General features: G+C 36.9%; 1 protein-coding gene across 7 annotated transcripts in view; it reads right to left on the bottom strand.

Annotated features, from left to right (window-relative positions):
- The window catches only part of SORBS2 (sorbin and SH3 domain containing 2), a 135,656-nt gene that overhangs the window by 24,077 nt on the left and 91,764 nt on the right, over positions 1 to 19,815 (bottom strand). For all 7 annotated transcript variants that reach the window (XM_027837368.1, XM_027837370.1, XM_027837372.1 and 4 more), the window contains 4 exons: positions 19,617 to 19,663; positions 12,038 to 12,152; positions 11,804 to 11,932; positions 10,405 to 10,608 (listed from right to left, as the gene is read on the bottom strand). In XM_027837368.1, the coding sequence (XP_027693169.1) occupies positions 10,405 to 10,608; positions 11,804 to 11,932; positions 12,038 to 12,152; positions 19,617 to 19,663 (495 nt within the window). The remainder of the gene's footprint in view (positions 1 to 10,404; positions 10,609 to 11,803; positions 11,933 to 12,037; positions 12,153 to 19,616; positions 19,664 to 19,815) is intronic.

Raw genomic sequence — 19,815 nt, 5'->3', positions numbered from 1 at the left:
ATAAGGATCCCTGCAGGCCACATATTAACTTAGAATACTACATATTAACATTATCTATGTTCCACTGCATTTTAAAATTTATTTCATTAACTATTTCCCAACTACATTTTAATCTGGTTTGGGTAACACTTAGGAGTATTGCCTGGCCTGTGATTTCTAAAGCCTTTTCCAGTTCTAACATTACAGAGTGTCGTAATTGTTGGACAATGCCTTTGATTGATTTGGGGAAGGTTTGAACCATGATCTCTAGGGGCATTAGGAAAAGCTAGATTCATCTATCCTAATTTACTCTCTTTGTGTCAGAGGTGGGGATTATCGGTGAGGAACAGGCTGATGGGTTGGCTAATCCTGAATAATGGGTTTGCTCTTCTTTTCTCCTATTCAATTGTTGTTAGAAGGGATGGCGCTGGATCAGAGAGGGGAAGTGTTATATCTGGAAATGAAGATGACTTAAAAACAAAAGATGGCAATATAAATTTTTAAAAAAGGAAAAGAGAGTTAATGTGTGTTAAAATGTTTCAACATGCATTTCTCTTCAGTGGACCAGAACACTGCTTCTACCAGGCACGCTTGAATAGAAAGCAATGTCTAGAGACTGAATTAAAAAGGCTGGGGCTGGAGTACAATGGGCCTGTAATGAAATACTAGAAACTTGGACACTATTCCATCTCCAAGTGCCAGGCCTATTATCAAGAAAAATACCTCCTATGTGCGGTAGCAATCATAGTAGCAGGGGTGGGGGATTTTGCCTTTGGGTACCCTGTGGTTTAGGACTGGGACCAGATGGTTCTCCTGTATGAATATTGTCTTGATCACCAACCTAAAAACTCCTAACTGCTGTAAGATGTGCCTATAGCACGTTTATTGTTTACTATGTAGGAACCCAGAAGTCTTGGTGCAGTTTTAAGCTATTAACCGCACTAAGAATACTGTATTAGGCAGTATTAATTACAAAGTTTATCTGGGAATCTAAAAGATCTAGATTATGAAAGACAGTACAGATTTTGGAATGGGATGGTCGGTAACAGGCAAAAGCAATAAGATAAGCCTGGATGAAAACAAGAAATAGCCTCATTGTTCCTAGGTTCTATTTCATGGAGCCATACTTTAGGTGAGACTTCTTTATAATGTTCTATAGTGAGGGACCTTGTCATCCAGTTCTACCCAAATTATGTTTTGTTATTGATGTTCAGTCATTTTTCAGCCATGTCTGACTTTTTTTTTTTTTTTTTTTTTGGCGAGGCAATTGGGGTTAAGTGACTTGCCCAGGATAACACAGCTAGCAAATGTCAAGTGTCTGAGGCCGGATTTGAACTCAGGTCCTCCTGACTCCAGGGCCAGTGCTCTATGTGCTGCGCCACCTAGCTGCCCCTCATATCTCATATGCCACTCTTTGTGGCCCCAAGTGGTTTGCCATTTCCTTCTCCAGCTCATTTTACAGATGAGGAAACTGAGGTAAACGGGGTTAAGTGACTTGCCCAGGATCTGACACCAGATTTGAACTCAGGAAGAGGAGTCTTTCTGATTCCAAGCCCAGTGCTCTATCCACTGAGCCACCTAGCTGCCTCAATGAGGTCTAAGATCCACCTGTTAGTGCTTCATCTACAGCACGATTCTAGTATGACTCAGCTCCAAGTAGTCTAAATCTCTTTTGGTCAGCTTTAGGAGAGACAATAGAATCATGGGTGTTGGGGCTGAGCTTCTCTATCTTTAAAATGAGGATGTTGGACAAGATGACCTTTGCAGGCCATTCCAGCTTTAAATCTTGGTGATTCAAGTGGTCCAACACTTTCATTTTCCAGAGAAGGAAACAGAAACCCAGAGAGGGATAAAGACACTAACCTAACAGGTAGCAAAGAGCTGGCATTAGAACTATTATTTATGAAGAGAAAGAGCATGTTGGGGGATGATGTTTAAGACTACAGATTTTATCCCTGTACTACACATTTAAATGCATATTTTAGTACTTTGTGATCCAGAAAATGCTAGTTTTGTTATGGAATGATTTTATTTAAATAGAACAGGCATCCTGTTTTTGTTGATAATATGAGAATTATTTGGCTTTATAAACCCAGAAAAATAGGGGACCCAGAGGGAAGCCAGCTGTTCTTTGCATGGGATTGAATCCATTTTCCATCAGCGTTTTCCCTTAATAGTCTAATATTTAGCACATTCTCTCCTCTGAGTTAGAGAGCTATATATACTTGCATAATTCCCTAACATTTTCAAGCAGAGCTGAAAAAGGAACCCAAGAGGTAAGAAAAGCCAGTGAAAAGAGTAAAAAATTTTAACCTAAAATGAAATTAAGAAAAATATAAAAAAAAATTGTGTCCATGTGTATTATAGTAAATCCCATTACTGTAAGATTGTTCCTTTCCCCCTCTGTCTGGTGGTGAAAATAGATGGTTTCTTTCACTATTTCAAATGTTTCACTGGATTTCACCTTCTATGACTCAAGTTAATTTATTGAGGTGTGTATGTATGTTGTGAATAGATCACCTAAATATCTGAGAGACTTTGTACAATCTGACTCAGTCACTGGACTCAAATTGTGCCTTGAACTTTTCGATGTTTACTGTATTCATTATTCTTAATTCCAAAGAATGAACATGGAGACCTTAGTTACTTTTTACCAGTTGATACATTTTTTACCTCATCCCCCAGACAGGGAAATGGCTGTTCTTCAGGAATCAACTGAGCTTTCTTAACAAAACCATTTTTGTTGTGTGATGTTACCTTTTAAATTAAAAATTGTATTATCCCCCTGTGCCAAGATCAGACATTAATTTACTTTAATGATATATTAAAAGCGAATTATATGCCAGCTGAAGATGTCAGACACTTGGCAATGGATACTCAGATGTCTGCCCCATAGGTAGTGTATCTTTTTCTGTTTATCCTATTCCTTTCAAGGCAGTATGGGCTGGCAGAAAGAGGCCTACATTTGGAGTCAGAGGACATGGATTGAAACTATAGTTCCACTATTTCATATATACATATATATATATATATAAAATTTACTATTTACTATGATGACCTTGCAGAAAGAGGCCTGCATTTGGAGTCAGAGGACATGGATTGAAACTGTAGTTCCACTATTTTATACGTATATATAAAATTTACTATTTACTATGATGACCTTGGGCCTATCACAACCTTTGAGAGCCTTAGTTTCCTCAAATGTAAAATGTGGGACGTGGACTAGAAATCCTGTCTCAGACACTTAGATACTAAGCATGTGACCCTGGCCTATCTACTTCATTTCTCTCAGTCTCAGTTTATTCATTGATAAAATGGGGATAATAGCAGTGCCTAATATTAACATCATCCAGGGTTGTTAAAAGGATCAAATGAGAAAATGTATGTAAAATGTTTTGCAAACCTTTTAAGGTTTGCTATATAAATAAGGTAGGTAAATAATAAAGTAAATAAATAAGATGCTATATAAATGCCCACTGTCATTATTGTTGTGAGCACTAATTTTCTCCAACCTGTCAAAAGTTTATTAAACACCTTCTATCTACCAACCATCCCATTACCTAGTAAGGGGAACAGTGCTTGCTTAGTACTTATTCATTTTGAAAGTTATACTGCCCTCAGGCCCTAGTGATCCTAATGATATGTGGAAAATAGTGTGTGTTTGTAAGGAAGTGGTATGAAATTATAAACTTCAAGAGTTAAACTGATAGCCTGAAATGAGAAGTTTCTTGCATTAATGTTCAACTTTTTTCTCCAGTGTTTACCTTGTTCTCTTAAAGTTTAGGGATTTATTCCAATCATGGAGGAGCAGCTCTGCCACTATACTTTTCAAAATTTTAGATAGGATCCTAAGATTTAGAGGTCATCTGTTCCAAATGATTTTTTTTTTTTTACAGATGAGGGAACTGAGGTCCAGAAAAGTAAAGTGACTTGACCAAGGTCACAGAGGCAGTAAATGTCACTTCTGAGATTAGAACACAGATCCTCAGATTCAAAGCCAGGGCTCTTGACATGACACTGCAGACACCATGCTGATTTGGTTAAATGTTAGCAATTAATTTTTCTAAAGAGTTTAGATCTTACAAGATGGCGATTAATCTACAAAGTATATGTAATGTTCCACGTGCACTGGAAGGCATGCAATAATATATCACACCCAACAGCAAATGCAGTTACCTTTAACTTGGGTGACATTGTCTCCTGTCGGTAGGAAAATTTGGTAAGGAGAGGAGGTGAATGGGTCTGGGCAGAACCAGGGAGTGTAGAGAGAGAGTCAGAGATGGGTGCCAAGGTAGAATGAAATGAAGGGCTAGTGGAAAGGCGGCGAGGGGAAGTTGTAATCCCTTCATCTTCTGGAGAAAATGATGCTGGCTTAAATATTTTAAAAAGACAAGAAGTCAACATACTATTCAGTTGTCATTTTCATGATTGATGTTCACCCCTAATCCCAATACTCTAATAATGAAGCACTGATGTGTGGGTATGTTAGTATCACAATTCCCAATGGATCATTTTACTATTTTTGTGGCTTGGGGGGGCCGGAAAAAACCAAAGCTACCTATCTTCTAATTTCATTTCAATTTTCTAGAAAGCCTTTGAGAATAAGGCTTTCTAACCTAAAAGTCTGGAAAAGTTAGCAAAATGAATGACTACTGCAATATGGTTAACTCTGAAAGAATACAGAAGGAGCTGGTTAAGTTTAGAAATAAATGTTTAAGTCCCCTTCTAGGTCTTAATGTCTTTGCATCCAGGTGTCTCTCCTGGGGACCTTCTCTCTTGATTCATAGATTATTAGAGCGGGAAGTGATATCAGAGAACATCTAGCCCAACCCCCTCAACTCCTATGGTTTCCATTTTTCCCGTGTTCACATTTATCCTTGTTTTATAGTTAGTTATATATGTCCCACCTCCCCTTATAGAACATGAGCTCTTTAAAGTCAGAGACTGTCTTTTAATCTTTATTCTCCTTACATCCACATCTGAGACTACCTAATTTTCTCCAAAGCTCAACTTGGACACCACTACATACATGATTCCTTTCCTGGTTCACCAAGCAGTTAATGTCTCCACACCACTAAATTTTCTTTCATTTACTCATGTGGACATGTTGTACCTTTCTTTCTATATGCAAAATCAGTAAACAGAATCAATGAATGCAAAGGACATTTCACTGAGAAGCCTTTAATCATGGGCCCAGTGGCAGAGTCAGAATTAAAAGGTAATCAGTATCATCCTTGGAAGATGATCTGCTTTCTGGGTGAGAAGAGAAAAACAAATAGGCAAATGGCTGAAAATGTCCTATATTTTTAACAGCTTGTCTAAATGCTGAGTGTTGCTGTGCTCTGACCTACCAAAAAACCCTTCTCTCCCTTAGTAGGTAAAACCTTCCATGTAAATAAACTCCCTTGCCCATTTTGATGTCTAGTGCTAAGTGAACGCTCAATAAATGTTAAATACTGATTATTATAAAATGGAATTATCTAATTGTAATGGTTAGTTCTTTAGTTAATAAGCTAAATTAAAATACCTCTTTACTGGTACTGGCTGTACTCCAGTCTTCCTTAAATATCCTAGGGTCATTTATAATTGCCACTGGAGATGTTAAGCAATCGTGTTTCATCTCCTCATCTTCCTCCTCTATGTATAGCCTTGGTGCTTCCTCTGTAACATCAGCTTCATACTGAAAGAAATCTGACTCTTGAAATTTTGGCTTCCTTCCGTGGATGATTGACATTAATTCATTACAAGGGTCCTCTTCTTTTTCTTCAATGACAGGGAGGGTTTGGGACAAGGTACCCACATTATACTGGACAGAAGTGGCAACCTTATCACCCAGGACTTCAGGTACCTTTCCAATATTTGAAAAGTTTCTTTTTTCTTTGTTAGTAGGAGAACCTTTCATTTCTTTCCAATCTGCACATATTTTTTCAGCTGGTTTTTTATACTCCTGAATTACCACTGCATCATGGAACTGAGAGACTAGAGGTGAGATGGTACCAGAAGAAGAAACAAGTGGCAGAGAGGATGGCATTTCAGTGGGATCTCGTGTCTTGATAATGGAAGGGTTAGCCTTAATTTGAGCACTGCTATTCCCTAGGATTTCTGAATCAGATTGACCAGTTGGTAAGGTTAAAGCCTCAAGCTTTTCTAATTCATCCAAGAAGTTGTCAGGAAAAGGAGGTGGAGTTGGGGTCAGAGGGCTTGAAGGTAGAAACCCCATAGTCAGTGATAACCATTCATTGATGATTCCTCCTCTAGCCCCTTTATTAGAATGTGGGCAAGGTGACATGAAAGGAGGGCAGGATGCACTGTGAGCCAACTTTACACATGAACAAAAGTATAGGAGGAAAAAAAGAAAGAAAAAAAGATAACGTACCACAACATGGAGAGAGAGAGAGAGAGAGAGAGAGAGAGAGAGAGAGAGAGAGAGATGTAGAAGAGGTATAATGTTGTACCAAAAAAACCCCTGTGTCAGGTTTTGGATTAGAAGGAACATATTTCAGTGAGAGCAAATGCATGAAATCATTAGCATATGAATCAGAAAAGTTATTTGAAAAGTGAAATTCTATCAGCCTTGGATGGGACCACAAATGTCAAAGGCAAGATGTGAATAAGAGTTCATGAAGAAAACTAAAATATTATCTCTTCAGAGCCCTATTTATTGTTTGGTCTCTTCTGAGTTAGTACAGTGAAAAAAATCTGAAATAACTTCTTCAAACCATGGCTAGACTCGTTGAATAGAAATAAAAGGTGAACTCGTTCCTGTAATTTATTAAGCATATGTTTTACATCTCAGTGTCAATTTTTTTGAACTCATTACTTTTTTTACCTTAGGATTTCAAAGTGATTTTTAACTATTTACATACTTTAAAATATTTAGGAAGCAGTTGTGCATTAAAGGATTTTAAATGAAAAAGATTTCAAAAGCACAAAGAAATGTAACTGGGATTGAAATGAACCCAGAATAGTTAGGTCTCTGCTAAAAAAAAAACAAAAACCAAAAAAAAACCAAAGACAAAAGCATTCACATATTAGCAAGAGTCTCTTCTTGGGAAGAACTCAAGACTTCTTTACAGAAACATACTCTTATGTAGTGTAGCTCACACCAAAGAAAATATAGGTTTGCATTTTAGCCATGTTATGTATAAATTTTGGCTATATTTCATAACAGCAGAAATTATTGAGTAATTGTAGAGGTACCCACCATATTGTTCTATATGACTTTTTTATAGTGGTGATGGAAAAGTAAAAAAAAATCCATGTTTTATAATTGTAAATGATCTTAACTAAGGTAAAGAATGACTTTTTACTGTACCTTGAGTTTGTAAATAAAACACTTTACAGAAAGGACTTAAGTTGTATACTTTCTGGTTCATAATTTAGTGTCAAATTTTATTCACTGCAGGTGGATGGCTCTTTCTTCTCTAAGCTTCTTGGACCTTGATAGCATTGCATTCTCTAAGACAAAGGGTGCTTTAATCTACATTCATCTGACTATATTTTACTCTAAATATTAACAGTATAGTCTAGGATGATCTCCACTAAAGTCCTTTGATGTCTCCTTAATGCATAGATATGATTTGGGTTTCTTGAAGGATATTTCAGAGCACTGAATTGATATTTCAGTTGGTCCTACTACATTGGAAAGACTCAGTACAGGTCACACACCAACCTAGCTAAGTCTGAAGGGTTCATCACCAGTAGGTTGGTCAACAAATGACTAATTTTTTTGGGACTCTGCCAACTCATGAAAGTTCCAACAGGTGTTTCTTCAGACTATAGTAATGAATATTTTAAAACTTTTTGAACATGTCCTATTCCTAACTGTAGCTATTAAAAGAATATCTAAATTCCTAATCATATAAACTTTAAAATCTAGTCTAAGGAAATAACTTTGAAATCTGATTTTAAAAGACTTCAAAACAATTCAATGCAAAAAAATTCAAGGAAAATTATCACTTATAAAATCATAGCACCTCAAAGTGGGAAGGGATTTCACAAGTCATCCATTCTAATCCATACCTGAACAAATATCACCTCCACTCATCCCTCCCAAGTGGTTATTCAGTCTCTAATCCAAGACTTTCAGTAAGGGGGAATCTATTGCGTTTTCATAATGCCCAGTCTGCTTCTAGATAACTAAACATTAGGAACTTTCCCCTTATATCAAGTCATAGTTAGCTTATGGGCAACTTCTTCTACCTATTACTTGCATATCAATTCACTGGGACCAAGAAAAATAGATTTAATCCCTCTTTCATATGGCATTCCTTCAATTAAATTTGTTATCATGTCCCTCTAAGTCTTTTCTTCAGGCTAAATACCCTCAGTTCCTTCATTTAATCCTCTTGGTTTTATAGTTCCTTATCATCTTGGTCTCCTCTTTGTCTGGTTTTGCTGCTGTTAACTAAGATATTCTAAGACTGTAAATGTTAATAGAAGCTGTGCACAGAGATGTTTTCTTCCTCCCCTTAAAAACAGACTTAGTAATATGAAACTAACTCCCTTAGCAGACACACTTATTTTGTACCACTGAAATACTGAATTTTTAAGTTAAAGAGTATTACCTTTGCTTTTTCTTTCATAGTTAGGGACTACTGTACTTGGAAAGGGAAAGTCCCTTAATAGATTTTGGGAGTAGATTACAGAAACTAAAGTTTAATTGACTAAGTCCCTAAACTCCATCAATCATAATGTAATTATCATATCAAAACATAGGAGAGCTTTTCCTGGGGCTCAAGGCTCAATACGTACATTTTAGAATGGATTCTCTCTAAGCCCCTCATTCCTGTACTCCAGGGTAATTATTCTCTTAGGATGACTCCATGTCCATGGGTCCTGTCATAGCGATGTTATTTTTACAACATTTATATCCTTATCAATTTAATCACACTAGATTTTTTATCCATACCATTTACTGAGTCTCAATCCTGATTGAAAAATGAAAGGTCAATTATTTAACTAAAAACATAGCCACCAACAAATAACCTGAGAAATGCCAAAAGTGCCTTGGATTCAATTCTTTGAGAATGTTAAGTTATATACATGGAGGTTAAGAAAAACAGGTAGAAATTCCTGTGCTAATTAACACAGTGCCTGGTGTATAGTACATGCTCTTTTTTTGTTGTTGTTGAGTCATTTCAGTCCTTTCTGACTCTTCATGACCCCATTTGGAGTTTTCTTGGCAAAGATACTGGAGTGGTTTGCCACTGTAGTTGCTTAATAAATGTTTATTGACTGACTGACAAAAATAAAGAATGGGAACATGCAGTCATTTGACTCCTTACAGAGTTTTTTTCCCCCACCCTCTAACTTATCTTCCATCCTATTCTTCCTCCATTCTTCCAGATTCTCTGTATGTATAGATATCGTCATGCGACTCCTCTGATCTACTTTGGTGGATGCCTACTCTTTCCTGCTAAATAAAAACAAAACCCTCAACCTGGCATTCAAGTTTGGCACCACTATACCTATCCTATCACTTCCTGCCATGTACAGGAAGTTCCAGCCAAAATGAACTACTCCCCTTCCCCCATTCACACACATCACTTTTCTGGGTCTGTGTTCTCTATGCATGGAATGTCTTCTCTTCCTTTGGACTGTCTACCCATCCTTTAAAATCCACCTCAACTCTTCTGTGAAGACTTACTTGATTTCCCCATCAAGGAAAAAAACATTTTCCACTAGGCCTTCATGTCTCTTCCCCTCCCCCCTCCCATTTGAACCTCATGTATCATTTTGGAATTAAAGTTATTTGTATTTATCACATTTGCCTCTGTTCCAAGTGGAGAAATGACTATATCTTAACAACACCTTGTTCTCTGAGCACATTACAGACTTGGCAACTGTTGAATTGCTTTGAATTTGTTGAACATAAACATGAATTAACAAAATAAGTTCTTTATGACTAAAAAACAAAATGTAGCAGCACAAAAGTAAAATTCTAATGAGTAAAGCCATGATAGGTCTCCTATCCTACTTCCATCATGGATAATCAATACAAGTGAGTGTCCCTAGATCTGGATCACAGTTTTCATTATAAGAATGAGCAAACAGGGTTTCTAAATACCTAAGAACCTCTCCATTCAAATATATGAGTTTGTAAGTACAAATAGGAATCGAATGGTTCATTTACTATGCCTTTCTGTATGTGTTCACAACAACCATATCCTTTTTGATAAGCCACTTTCTTGGTCACCAGACTGGTGTCTATGGAAAATGCTTTGGAGATCAAAAGAAAAGCCATATTAATATCCAAGGTATATGTAAACACCTACTTTACAAGGATACTTGATACTATAATGTTCTTATTGTTATTATACATCTAAATAATTTATCTGGACCCATATGTTTAAGTTACCAGTCTTTCCCCATGTAAAACTGATCTATTCAAGATTGTATTATCATCATGTTATCTCTTCTTACCTTATTTGAACTTAAGCTGTGTATCCTGTCGCTAGAATAGCTGTGGGGTATTGGAGGGTCAGGATAATCATCAGCACCTTTTGTGACATTCTTTTTGATGACTTCTACATAGGAAACAGGGAAGATGCCTTGTCTGTTGGTTCCTGGTATTTTACCTTCATACCAATTTTGATCGACTCTTTTAAGAAGAATGACTCTATCTCCCTGTAATTAAAATGTACAAAATGCATAACTAACTATTTGTGTACTAAGTAAGAAAAAAACTAGGCAAGTAGATCAGTGGAATAGACGGAATAATTATGATTAAAAATAAATACTCCCAGCAACTAATGTTTGATAAACACCAGAGCACTAAATGGGACTCCTTATTCAACAGGAACTTCTGGGAAATACGGAAAATGGTTCAGACCACCATCTTATACCTTATGCCACAATTAATTTCAATGGGATAAAAATTGAAACTTAAAAAGTTGTATCATAAAAATTGTAGGAGAAAGGTTATATCTTTCACAGTTATGGACTGGAGAAATTATATTAGCCAGATAAGGGACAAAAAGGATCATAAAAACAAAATGGAAATATTAATTATGCAAAATTTTAACACATTTTGCATAAATGAAGTCAATGAAGCTAAGATCAGAAGATATATTTATAGAATATACATTCATATGTAAAAATTTTGTTGCATCACATAACCCTGATAAATTAAATTCTGACATCCAAAATCTGTAGGGAATTGATACAAATATGCATATATATAATGTGTGTAGCATACACACATATATATTAGACAATTTTCCCAATAAACATATTCAATGAACACAATTTCCAAAAAAAATACCAACAATCAATGATTTCTGAAGTGATTTAAATAAATAATAAGAGAAATGCAAATTAAAACACCAAAACTAGTAAAGATGCAAAATAAGAAAAGTCATTGTTGGAAAGGGATGATAAAAAGCTGGGAATTAAGTATGTCCAACAATTGGAGAAAGGTTGCATAAAGAACAGAATATCAGCGTAATAGAATAGTGTTGTGTCATAAAGGATGATGAATAAAAAACTGCAGAGAAACATGAGAAAATTTATGTGAAGTGATTATAGAATAAGGAAAGTGGGTCCAAAAGAACAAATTACATGATTGTAACAATGCAATCACTTCTGTTGACTTGTTGCACTTTTAATGGATTTCAATGAAAAAAGAATAATGAGAACTCATGGGTAGAAATTTTAAGATTATTGATGAATTGGTGGGTATTTAAAGAGAGTAACCTGATTTGTGAATTTGAATTTTGAGATTTAAATAAATATAACACTGACATAAAACTTTTAACATGGATTACATTTTAAGTAATATTTGGCCATATTAAATTCATTAATGAGGGAAAAATTTTAATACCTTTCTCAGGGATAACTCCACATTTGTATCTGCATTAAAATTGTATTTGGCTATAGCTTCTCCAATTTCTCCAAGCTGAGCTGGGGGTGGTGGTCTTGCAGGTTGAGCTTTTTCTGGAGGGCTGAGTTTCTAAAATGAGAACAGTTACTTGTGCATGAATATGTGTTATTTCTGCACCAAACAGTTATCTCCCTCCTTGCACATTAATCCAAGAGAAAAGGAGAACAAACAAACCTCTACATAAGAGATTGGAAATATCCCTACGCGTCCATGGTGCTCTCCCTCATACCAATTTTGATCAATTTTCCTGAGGATGTAGACAGTGTCCCCTTTCTTAAATGACAATTCCCTGCAATAGACATTTTCAAATGATTAGGTCTTTAGTTTTGTAATTGATTATATCCATATTAATGGTTCTCCAAACTTTTATATAACTTGTCCAATGTTAACACACTGGCAAGCCCAGGTAGTTAAGCATTTCCTTCCTAACAATTTATGAGGCATATAAATAATTTTAGACATAATTTCAACTACACTACTATCACACACACACACACACATGCCAAATGATGTTTCATGTGTTGTGTTGGTCAGTCAACTAACACCTATGAGCCAAGCTCTTTTCTAAATTCTGGGAATACAAATAAAAGGGCAAAAGACAATCTTTGCTCTTGAGGAGTTCAGTGAGATTAATACATACATATAAATGTGTATACATATATATACATATATGTACTTATGTATGTACTTATTTATGTATATATACACATATACATATATGTACATATTTTATTTTTATTTTAATATACATGACGCTCTAATTTGCTAATAGTGCCTAATAAGCAAACATCAGGTTCAGAATAAAAATTTAACACACAAAAATACACTGATCTGCTAATATTATCTGGTTGATAATGATAACTGGCATATATATATATACATACACACACACATTACTTTCAGGCTTACAAAACATTTTATGTAACAAGAATCATGCGATGAAACCTTGAATTTTGTTTTATTTCAACAGCTTACTAAGAAATATGCATTTTAAATGCAAGGTGGTACTACAGATTATATGTTGTTTTCTTTATGCTTTCTATCTCATTCAAAACCTGAATGTTTCGCAAAAGTCTTTTTTTGGCTTTCAGTTTTCAGTTTTTCAATATTCAATTTAACCAATACTTAATATCTACTACTAATAATAACAGCTTATGTTTATATTGTGCTTTAAGGTTTACAAAGCACTTTTCTTACAACCACCCTGCAAAGCAAGTAGTACAAATATTATTTTTCCATTTTACAGATGGAGTCCCCAGATACTAAATGACTTGCTCAAAGTCAGCTCTCTTGACTCTGAATCCAGCACTCTTTCCATTACCATTTGCAAGACACTATGCTAGGTTCTCCAGGGGCTTCCAGAGTGAGTCAGAGAGTTAGACCAGCCCTCAGAGGTCACCTAGTCCAACCTATACCTGAATAGTAATGGCCTTTATGACATATTCAACAAGTGAGGTCCACCTTTGCTAGAAGACAAGGAAGAACACGCTACCCAAGGCAGCCTACTTTTCTTTGAATAGCACCAATTGTTAGGAAGCTTCTCCTTCAAATCTTCTCCCCCTCACTAGCTCTTCCCTTTGTTAGAGCCATTCATATCCCTCTTCCACATTATATTACTGTGATACAAGACAGAATACAGCATATACCATGGTGGGGGGAGGAAAAGGGAACAAGCATTTATTAAGTGCTTACTATGTGTCAGGTACTGTGCTAAGTGCTTTACAAATATTGCCTTATTTGATCCTCACAATACCCTGGGAGGGAGATACTATTTGTATCCCCATTTTACAGTTGAGGAAACTGAAGCAAGTAGCATTTAATTGACTTGCCTAGAGTTACACAATTAGTAAGCGTTTGAGGAATCTAAACTCAGTGCTGTATCCATTGCACCACCTAGCTGTCATAGGAGAATGCTATCTATGGGTGCAGTGGTAACTCAGAAGTGGGAAAGGCTATGTCAGATTGCAAGATTAGAGATTGGAGAATGTTTCACGAAAGGGGTGACTTTTAAATTAGACCTTAAGGGAATGATTTGGATGTGGAGGAAAAAGAAACATACAGAAGGCAGTGAAGGTTGTACAGTAGCAAGTAATCCAGTTTCAAAGAAACACGGGCTATTGATAGGAAGAGAAAGCTGGAGAGACTGACTGAGGCTGTTGTCCTTGGTGTTTGTTCTTCACTTTTAAAGAAGACTAATGACATCATGGGGTGAACTGGATTTAAGTGAGGCAGAGTTGCACAAAATCGTCAGCCTCATTCTCTCTTCCAAAGTCATAGGAGCCCGGGGCAAAACAAAAGTCAGGACTGGCGATGGCCCAGGATGCAGTGGAAGACCTTGGTATTTTTGATGTTTAAGCATTCCATAGTGCCACAGTATGGAGGGCTTGGAATGGCTAGTTGAGGAGTATGGATATAGCTTTGTAGGCAATGAGTCTACAGTGAACCACTGAAGATTTCTGTGATGAGATGTCTTTTTTTTTTTATTTTTAGGCAATTGGGGTTAAGTGACTTGCCCAGGGTCACACAGCTAGTAATTGTCAAGTGTTTGGTCTGAGGCCAAATTTGAACTCAGGTCCTACTGACTTCAGTGCCGGTGCTCTATCCACTGCGCCACCTAGTTGCCCTATGAGATATCTTTTTGAAGGGCTTATTCTACAGTACTGTGTAGGAATGGTTTTAGCAGCCTGCCATTCCTGCTGTTTTTGTTGTGCCATTCTCTAACCTGGAACACCAGAGGCTATGCCTAGGTATGTGAATCCTAAAGCCACTCAGCTCTGCCCTCCCTGGGAACATGGTCTTCATATTTATCCCAGACACTTTCTGCCCTGCAGCTACATGCTTCTTTCCCTTCCACCTTTTTCTCTGGGAATTATTCTCAAATCTGTGTGTCTGTCTGTCTGTCTATCTGTCTGTCTGTCTCTCTGTCTCTCTATCCATCTATCTGTCCACACTGCTACCGTTTCATCTGGAACAAGGGGGAGTTAATGGATGGATGGCTGTATAGTTTCTCTTACCATATTTGTGATTTCCCAAACCATAGCTCTTTACTTGACCACCACTGTCCTGTTCTTTGTCCCATTAGAGTATAAGCTCTTATAGGGCAAGGACAATCTTAATTTTAATATTTGCATCCCCATTGCTTAGCACAATGTTTGGAACATATTAAGACCTTAATATATGTTTTTTCACTGGAATAGTTAATCAGTCCATTAATAAATATTTATTAAGCACCTATTGTATTGGGAAACTATAGGCAGTGAGACGAGATAAGTATTCTTTAAAATTGCTTCCAGGGGTGAGGATCCTGTGGTCTTGAGAGTACAGCTTTTTGACTGAGTCCAAGTTTTACAGAACAAATCCTTTTATTATGAGGATTTGTTCTGTGAAATTTGAATTCAGTCAAAGGGCCACACTTGAGGACCTAGAGGGCAACATGTGTACTTGCCGGTGCAGGCTCCCCACCCCTGACAGCCAATAGAATGAATCCTCCAGCTGCAGTGAGGGCAACGGGAATAGAAAGGAGAGGACGGATGGAAAAAACAGAGGGGAAGATAATAACTTGGACAACACCAGGCCGATGAGACCAGTGGTGGGGAGAGTTTCAAGAAGGAAGGCGATAATGTTGAATATAGCAGAGCAGAGAGGTTGGGGAGGACAAAAACTGCATGATTGATGGTGCTGGAAGATAGGAGGTCAATTCTGACCTTGGAAAGAAAAGTTTCAGTTACAGAGAGAGGACAGGGAAGCAGCCTGATTAGACTTGGCCTTCATCAGGTTTGGGAGTTAATGGAAGGAAAGAGCTATTTTGGAAGCCTGAAGAAATAGCAGAGCCAAAGGAAGATTTTTTTTTTTTTTGCAAGATTAATCTGGTGTCCTCTTTAAGCTGCTTTAGTTGACCCTATGAGAACTCCTTCATAAATAACAACCTATCCTTCTTTATCTGTTTAGAAGTCATCCTAACTTCAAAATATATCACTCAGTGAATGTTTTTTCATTTGTTAAAATTCCTCAGATAAGGTGAAGGAAAAAAAAATCCTTTACAGCTCATTTGTCTTTTTGGTACAGAAGATATTAAAAAATACAGAGAACCTTCTCTTCGCCATCATTCCTATTAGAGACACTTCCATTTAGGAGAAGATGAAGCTTCCAGTGGGCTTCAGTAATTGAAATTACTTTGTAATCCTATGCATTTTATGTATTCAAAAATAGTATTATAGGAAGGTCTATGGCTTCCCCAGATCGCCAGAAGGGTCCATGACACAAAATAGGTTAAAAAAAAAAACCAAAAAAACCAAATGCTGCTTTAGACTGATTATTTATGACTCTTCAAATTCAATCATTTAGTCATGTGACAACTCTATGTCATTAAATAATGGGGACAAGTAATTATTAAATGTAGGGTTGCATTTCAGACACTCAGTGACAATCAACAGGAATATAACCTTCATCTCAGTATGCTATGACTGAGTGTGGATAGATTTTTTTAAGGTCCATAAAATAAAGGTGAGGGTCATTTAATATAATTTAATAGAAAGGATTTCATATTACAAATAGTTAATTTTGTGGGAATCATGGGTTAATTAACTTTTTATAGCAAGACAATGATTGCTTTTATAAAATCAAATTATTATTGAAGAATAAGTAGGATAGTTTTAACAACATATTTATCATCTAAAATGACACATTCTGGATGTCTCTCTAATGGTTTACTGTTCAATGGTCAAGCTATAGATTTTAACATAATTCAAATTTAAATATAGTTAAAAGTTAAATTTTAAATTTCAGTTTCTAGATATGGCTAAGGCAGAGAATGCCAGATAGTTGTATCTATAAAGTAATTTAAATGCAAATTATCAAAATTAGTTTGAGTTTTCCTATTAGAATGTTAATAAATGTCTTTGTTTTCCTTTTTATTTACGGTGCTAAGCACAAAGCCTGGCATATAGTAAACACTTAATAGATACTTGCCTGCCTAATAGCTATTTAGTTTTCTAAGCTATAATGTAATAAAATAGCTTTTTATAAATCATGTTTTTGGCAGAAAACTTAATGAAAATGTCTCGAATACTGCTTAATAAAATTGATGTTATAGGGAATTTTTTTTTTAACTAGGCTGAATCAAAGAAAATTGGATTTGGTGTCCGAGAACCTGCGTTCAAATCATGGTCTTATTACTGAGTGTGTGACCTTGGGCAAGTCATTATTTCCTCTGAGTCTGTATTCTTATCAGGAAAATGAGGTAGTTAGATTCCTAAGACTCAGCTTAGGTCCTATCTCCAATGGTAGCCCTTTCCCCATTTTCTTAGTTGTTAATTTATTTTATATTTCCTTCTCTCAAATTCCCTTGTCTTACCTTATCTGTGTATAAGCTGAATCCCCACATATGTTCTTAATCATATAAGCTCCTTGAAAGCTGGCTTGTTTAATTTTTTTTTTGCCTTTGTATCCCAGTGTGCCTAGTGCATAGTGGACAAAGTAGCTAGTGAACACTTAATAGCTAGTGGATACTTAGTAGCTAACATTTATATAGCACTTTAACATTTAAGTCAGCTCATCTGAAGCCAAAGATTGTTCATTCCTTTGTCCATTCCTTCCTTCCTCTTTTTCTCTTTCTTCTGTTCTTCCTTTCTTTCCTTTCCTTCCTTCCTTCCTTATCCCCCACTGGGTGGCACAGGATCTTGCAGATGTTTACTGTTTACTGAATTGAAATTAATTGGCTAGATAGCATCAAAAATCTCTTCAGGTATTAAGTCCTGTTAATCCTGCTCTATAAAAATACCCAGATTCCAGGTTTAAGAATTGATTAACAAACACACACACACACACACACACACACACACACACACACACACACACATACCCCAGATCTGTGATTTCTTTGGTAAAGGGAATTCCTGGTAAGGACATTCCCACATTCCCTTTACAGATAGGGGTCAGTATCTGTCCAGCAACTGGTGCTTTAGGAAATCACCTGGAGCACTGAGTCTAAGTGACTTGTCCATGGTTACACAAGATAGCATGTATTACCAGCAGAATTTGAACTCGGGTCTTCTTGAATCTCAGGCTACTTCTCTATCCATCCCACCATGCTATGGCTTGAGACTAGAAGCTTACTCCCCATTCAATTTGTTTAACACATTCCTGCTGAGTCATTCTTACATCCCCTTGTTTAATAGTTTGACTCCTTTTTCTATGATGAAGATGAGGAGGGACTAAAGGATGAACTGGTGTTATTTGTTCTAAAGAAGAGGATACTGGAAGATATTTCAGTCTCAGCTATGTAAGCATACAGGGAATAGAGACCATCTGCTCCATCTCTACTGTGGACAGTATGAAATCGCAGGGGAGGATTTAAAATAAGTGAAGAATTCCATCCCAGTGAGGATTGTTATACATTGGAATGGGCTTTCTGGGTGGCTATGAGATCTACTCATCCCCCTGGAGACTTCTAAAAGCAGATAAATTACTCTCTCCCTGGGAAGGATTAGGTATAGCCCTGCGTGAGGAATTCACAGGATTTAGAGTTGGAAGGCACCTTAGAGAGGATGTAGTCATCCCCCTAAATAAATGACCTGCCAGCCCTAAGATTGTGTGGCATGGCAACTGAGTGCAGGAAAGTAAGAGGTACTAAGGAATTGCCAAGGAAAGACTAAAGGGGCACTTTTGAGGAGGAAGGCACATCTGGAGAAGGTGGTAAAGGAAAGAAAAAGCATGGATTTTCCTAATGCCTCTTGGTAAGCTTTCAGAGCGTACCCTAAAGGGATGGGGAACCTGTGGCCTCAAGGCCATATGCGGCCCTCTAGGTCCTCAAGTGTGGCCCTTTGACTGAATTCAAACTTCACAGAACAAATCTCCTTTTATTAAGGACTTTGACTGAATTCAAACTTCACAGAACGAATTTCCTTTTATTAAGGAGATTTGTTCTGTGAAGTTTGGATTCAATGGGCCACGCTTGAGGAGCCAGAGGGCCATGTGTGGCCTCATGGCTGCTGGTTCTCTACTCCTGCCCTAGAATAACAAGACACAAGCTGCTTCTGCTCATGTCAGCTAGGTGGCATAGAGGATAGAACACCAGCCCTGAAGTCAGGAGGACCTGAGTTCAAATTCAGTCTGAGACACTTACCAACTGTGTGACCCTGGGCAAGTCACTTAACCCTGTTTGTCTCAGTTTTCTCATCTGTCAAATGAGCTCAAGAAGGAAATGACAAACCACTCCAGTATCTTTGCCAAGATATCCCCAAATGGGGTCACAGAGCAACAGGTATGCTCTCTGCATCTTTGCAGCAGGCCCACAGTCTACACTGACCATTGGTTTTGGTCTGCAGGTGTTTGCAAGCATTTCAGCAGTGCCTTGCTTTTCATACAGCAGGAACTCTATGCATACCTTTCCAAATAGTACTTAATTATGAGTCAGTTTAAAAATAATGATCTTGTACCTTATCCTAGAATTTAATTACAGGAGACTAAGCCAGGTTATGTTGGACAGAGAATTTTTGAGATTGTGACCCTTTGAATTCCCTTCTTACTTTTCTATTTGTTAGACTCCAATTTGCTTGATGTATTTCATATCCAGATGTTTTCCATCGACCCCCAAATATAAATAGGATCAACTGTCAAATAAAATCTTAATGAAACATTTATTAGAATGAACTTCAGAGACAGGTTTGCTGAATGCAAATCCTCCTATGACAATATTTCCTTTTGTGGCATTAAAATCCATGGTAATTATGTGGTGAATACTTGTACTACTTACTTAGATGTCTGGGCCTTAAAATCATAAACAGCTCTGGCTGGCAGCCTCTGAAATGGAAGGCAAACAATTAGCACTGACCTGGAAAAAAATGGATTTTCATTTTTTCAACTAGAAAATCAATTTCACATCAGTGAAAACAGATGAGAATCTAATTCTTCAAAAGGTCTGTGGTTTCACTACCATGGACTCTCCCCTCCCT

This window comes from Vombatus ursinus, unplaced genomic scaffold (assembly GCF_900497805.2).
Source record: "Vombatus ursinus unplaced genomic scaffold, bare-nosed wombat genome assembly UNPS02014821.1, whole genome shotgun sequence".
NCBI lineage: Eukaryota > Metazoa > Chordata > Mammalia > Diprotodontia > Vombatidae > Vombatus > Vombatus ursinus.
Note: the sequence above shows the minus strand (reverse complement) of the source record. Positions and strands in the feature narration are given on the sequence as shown.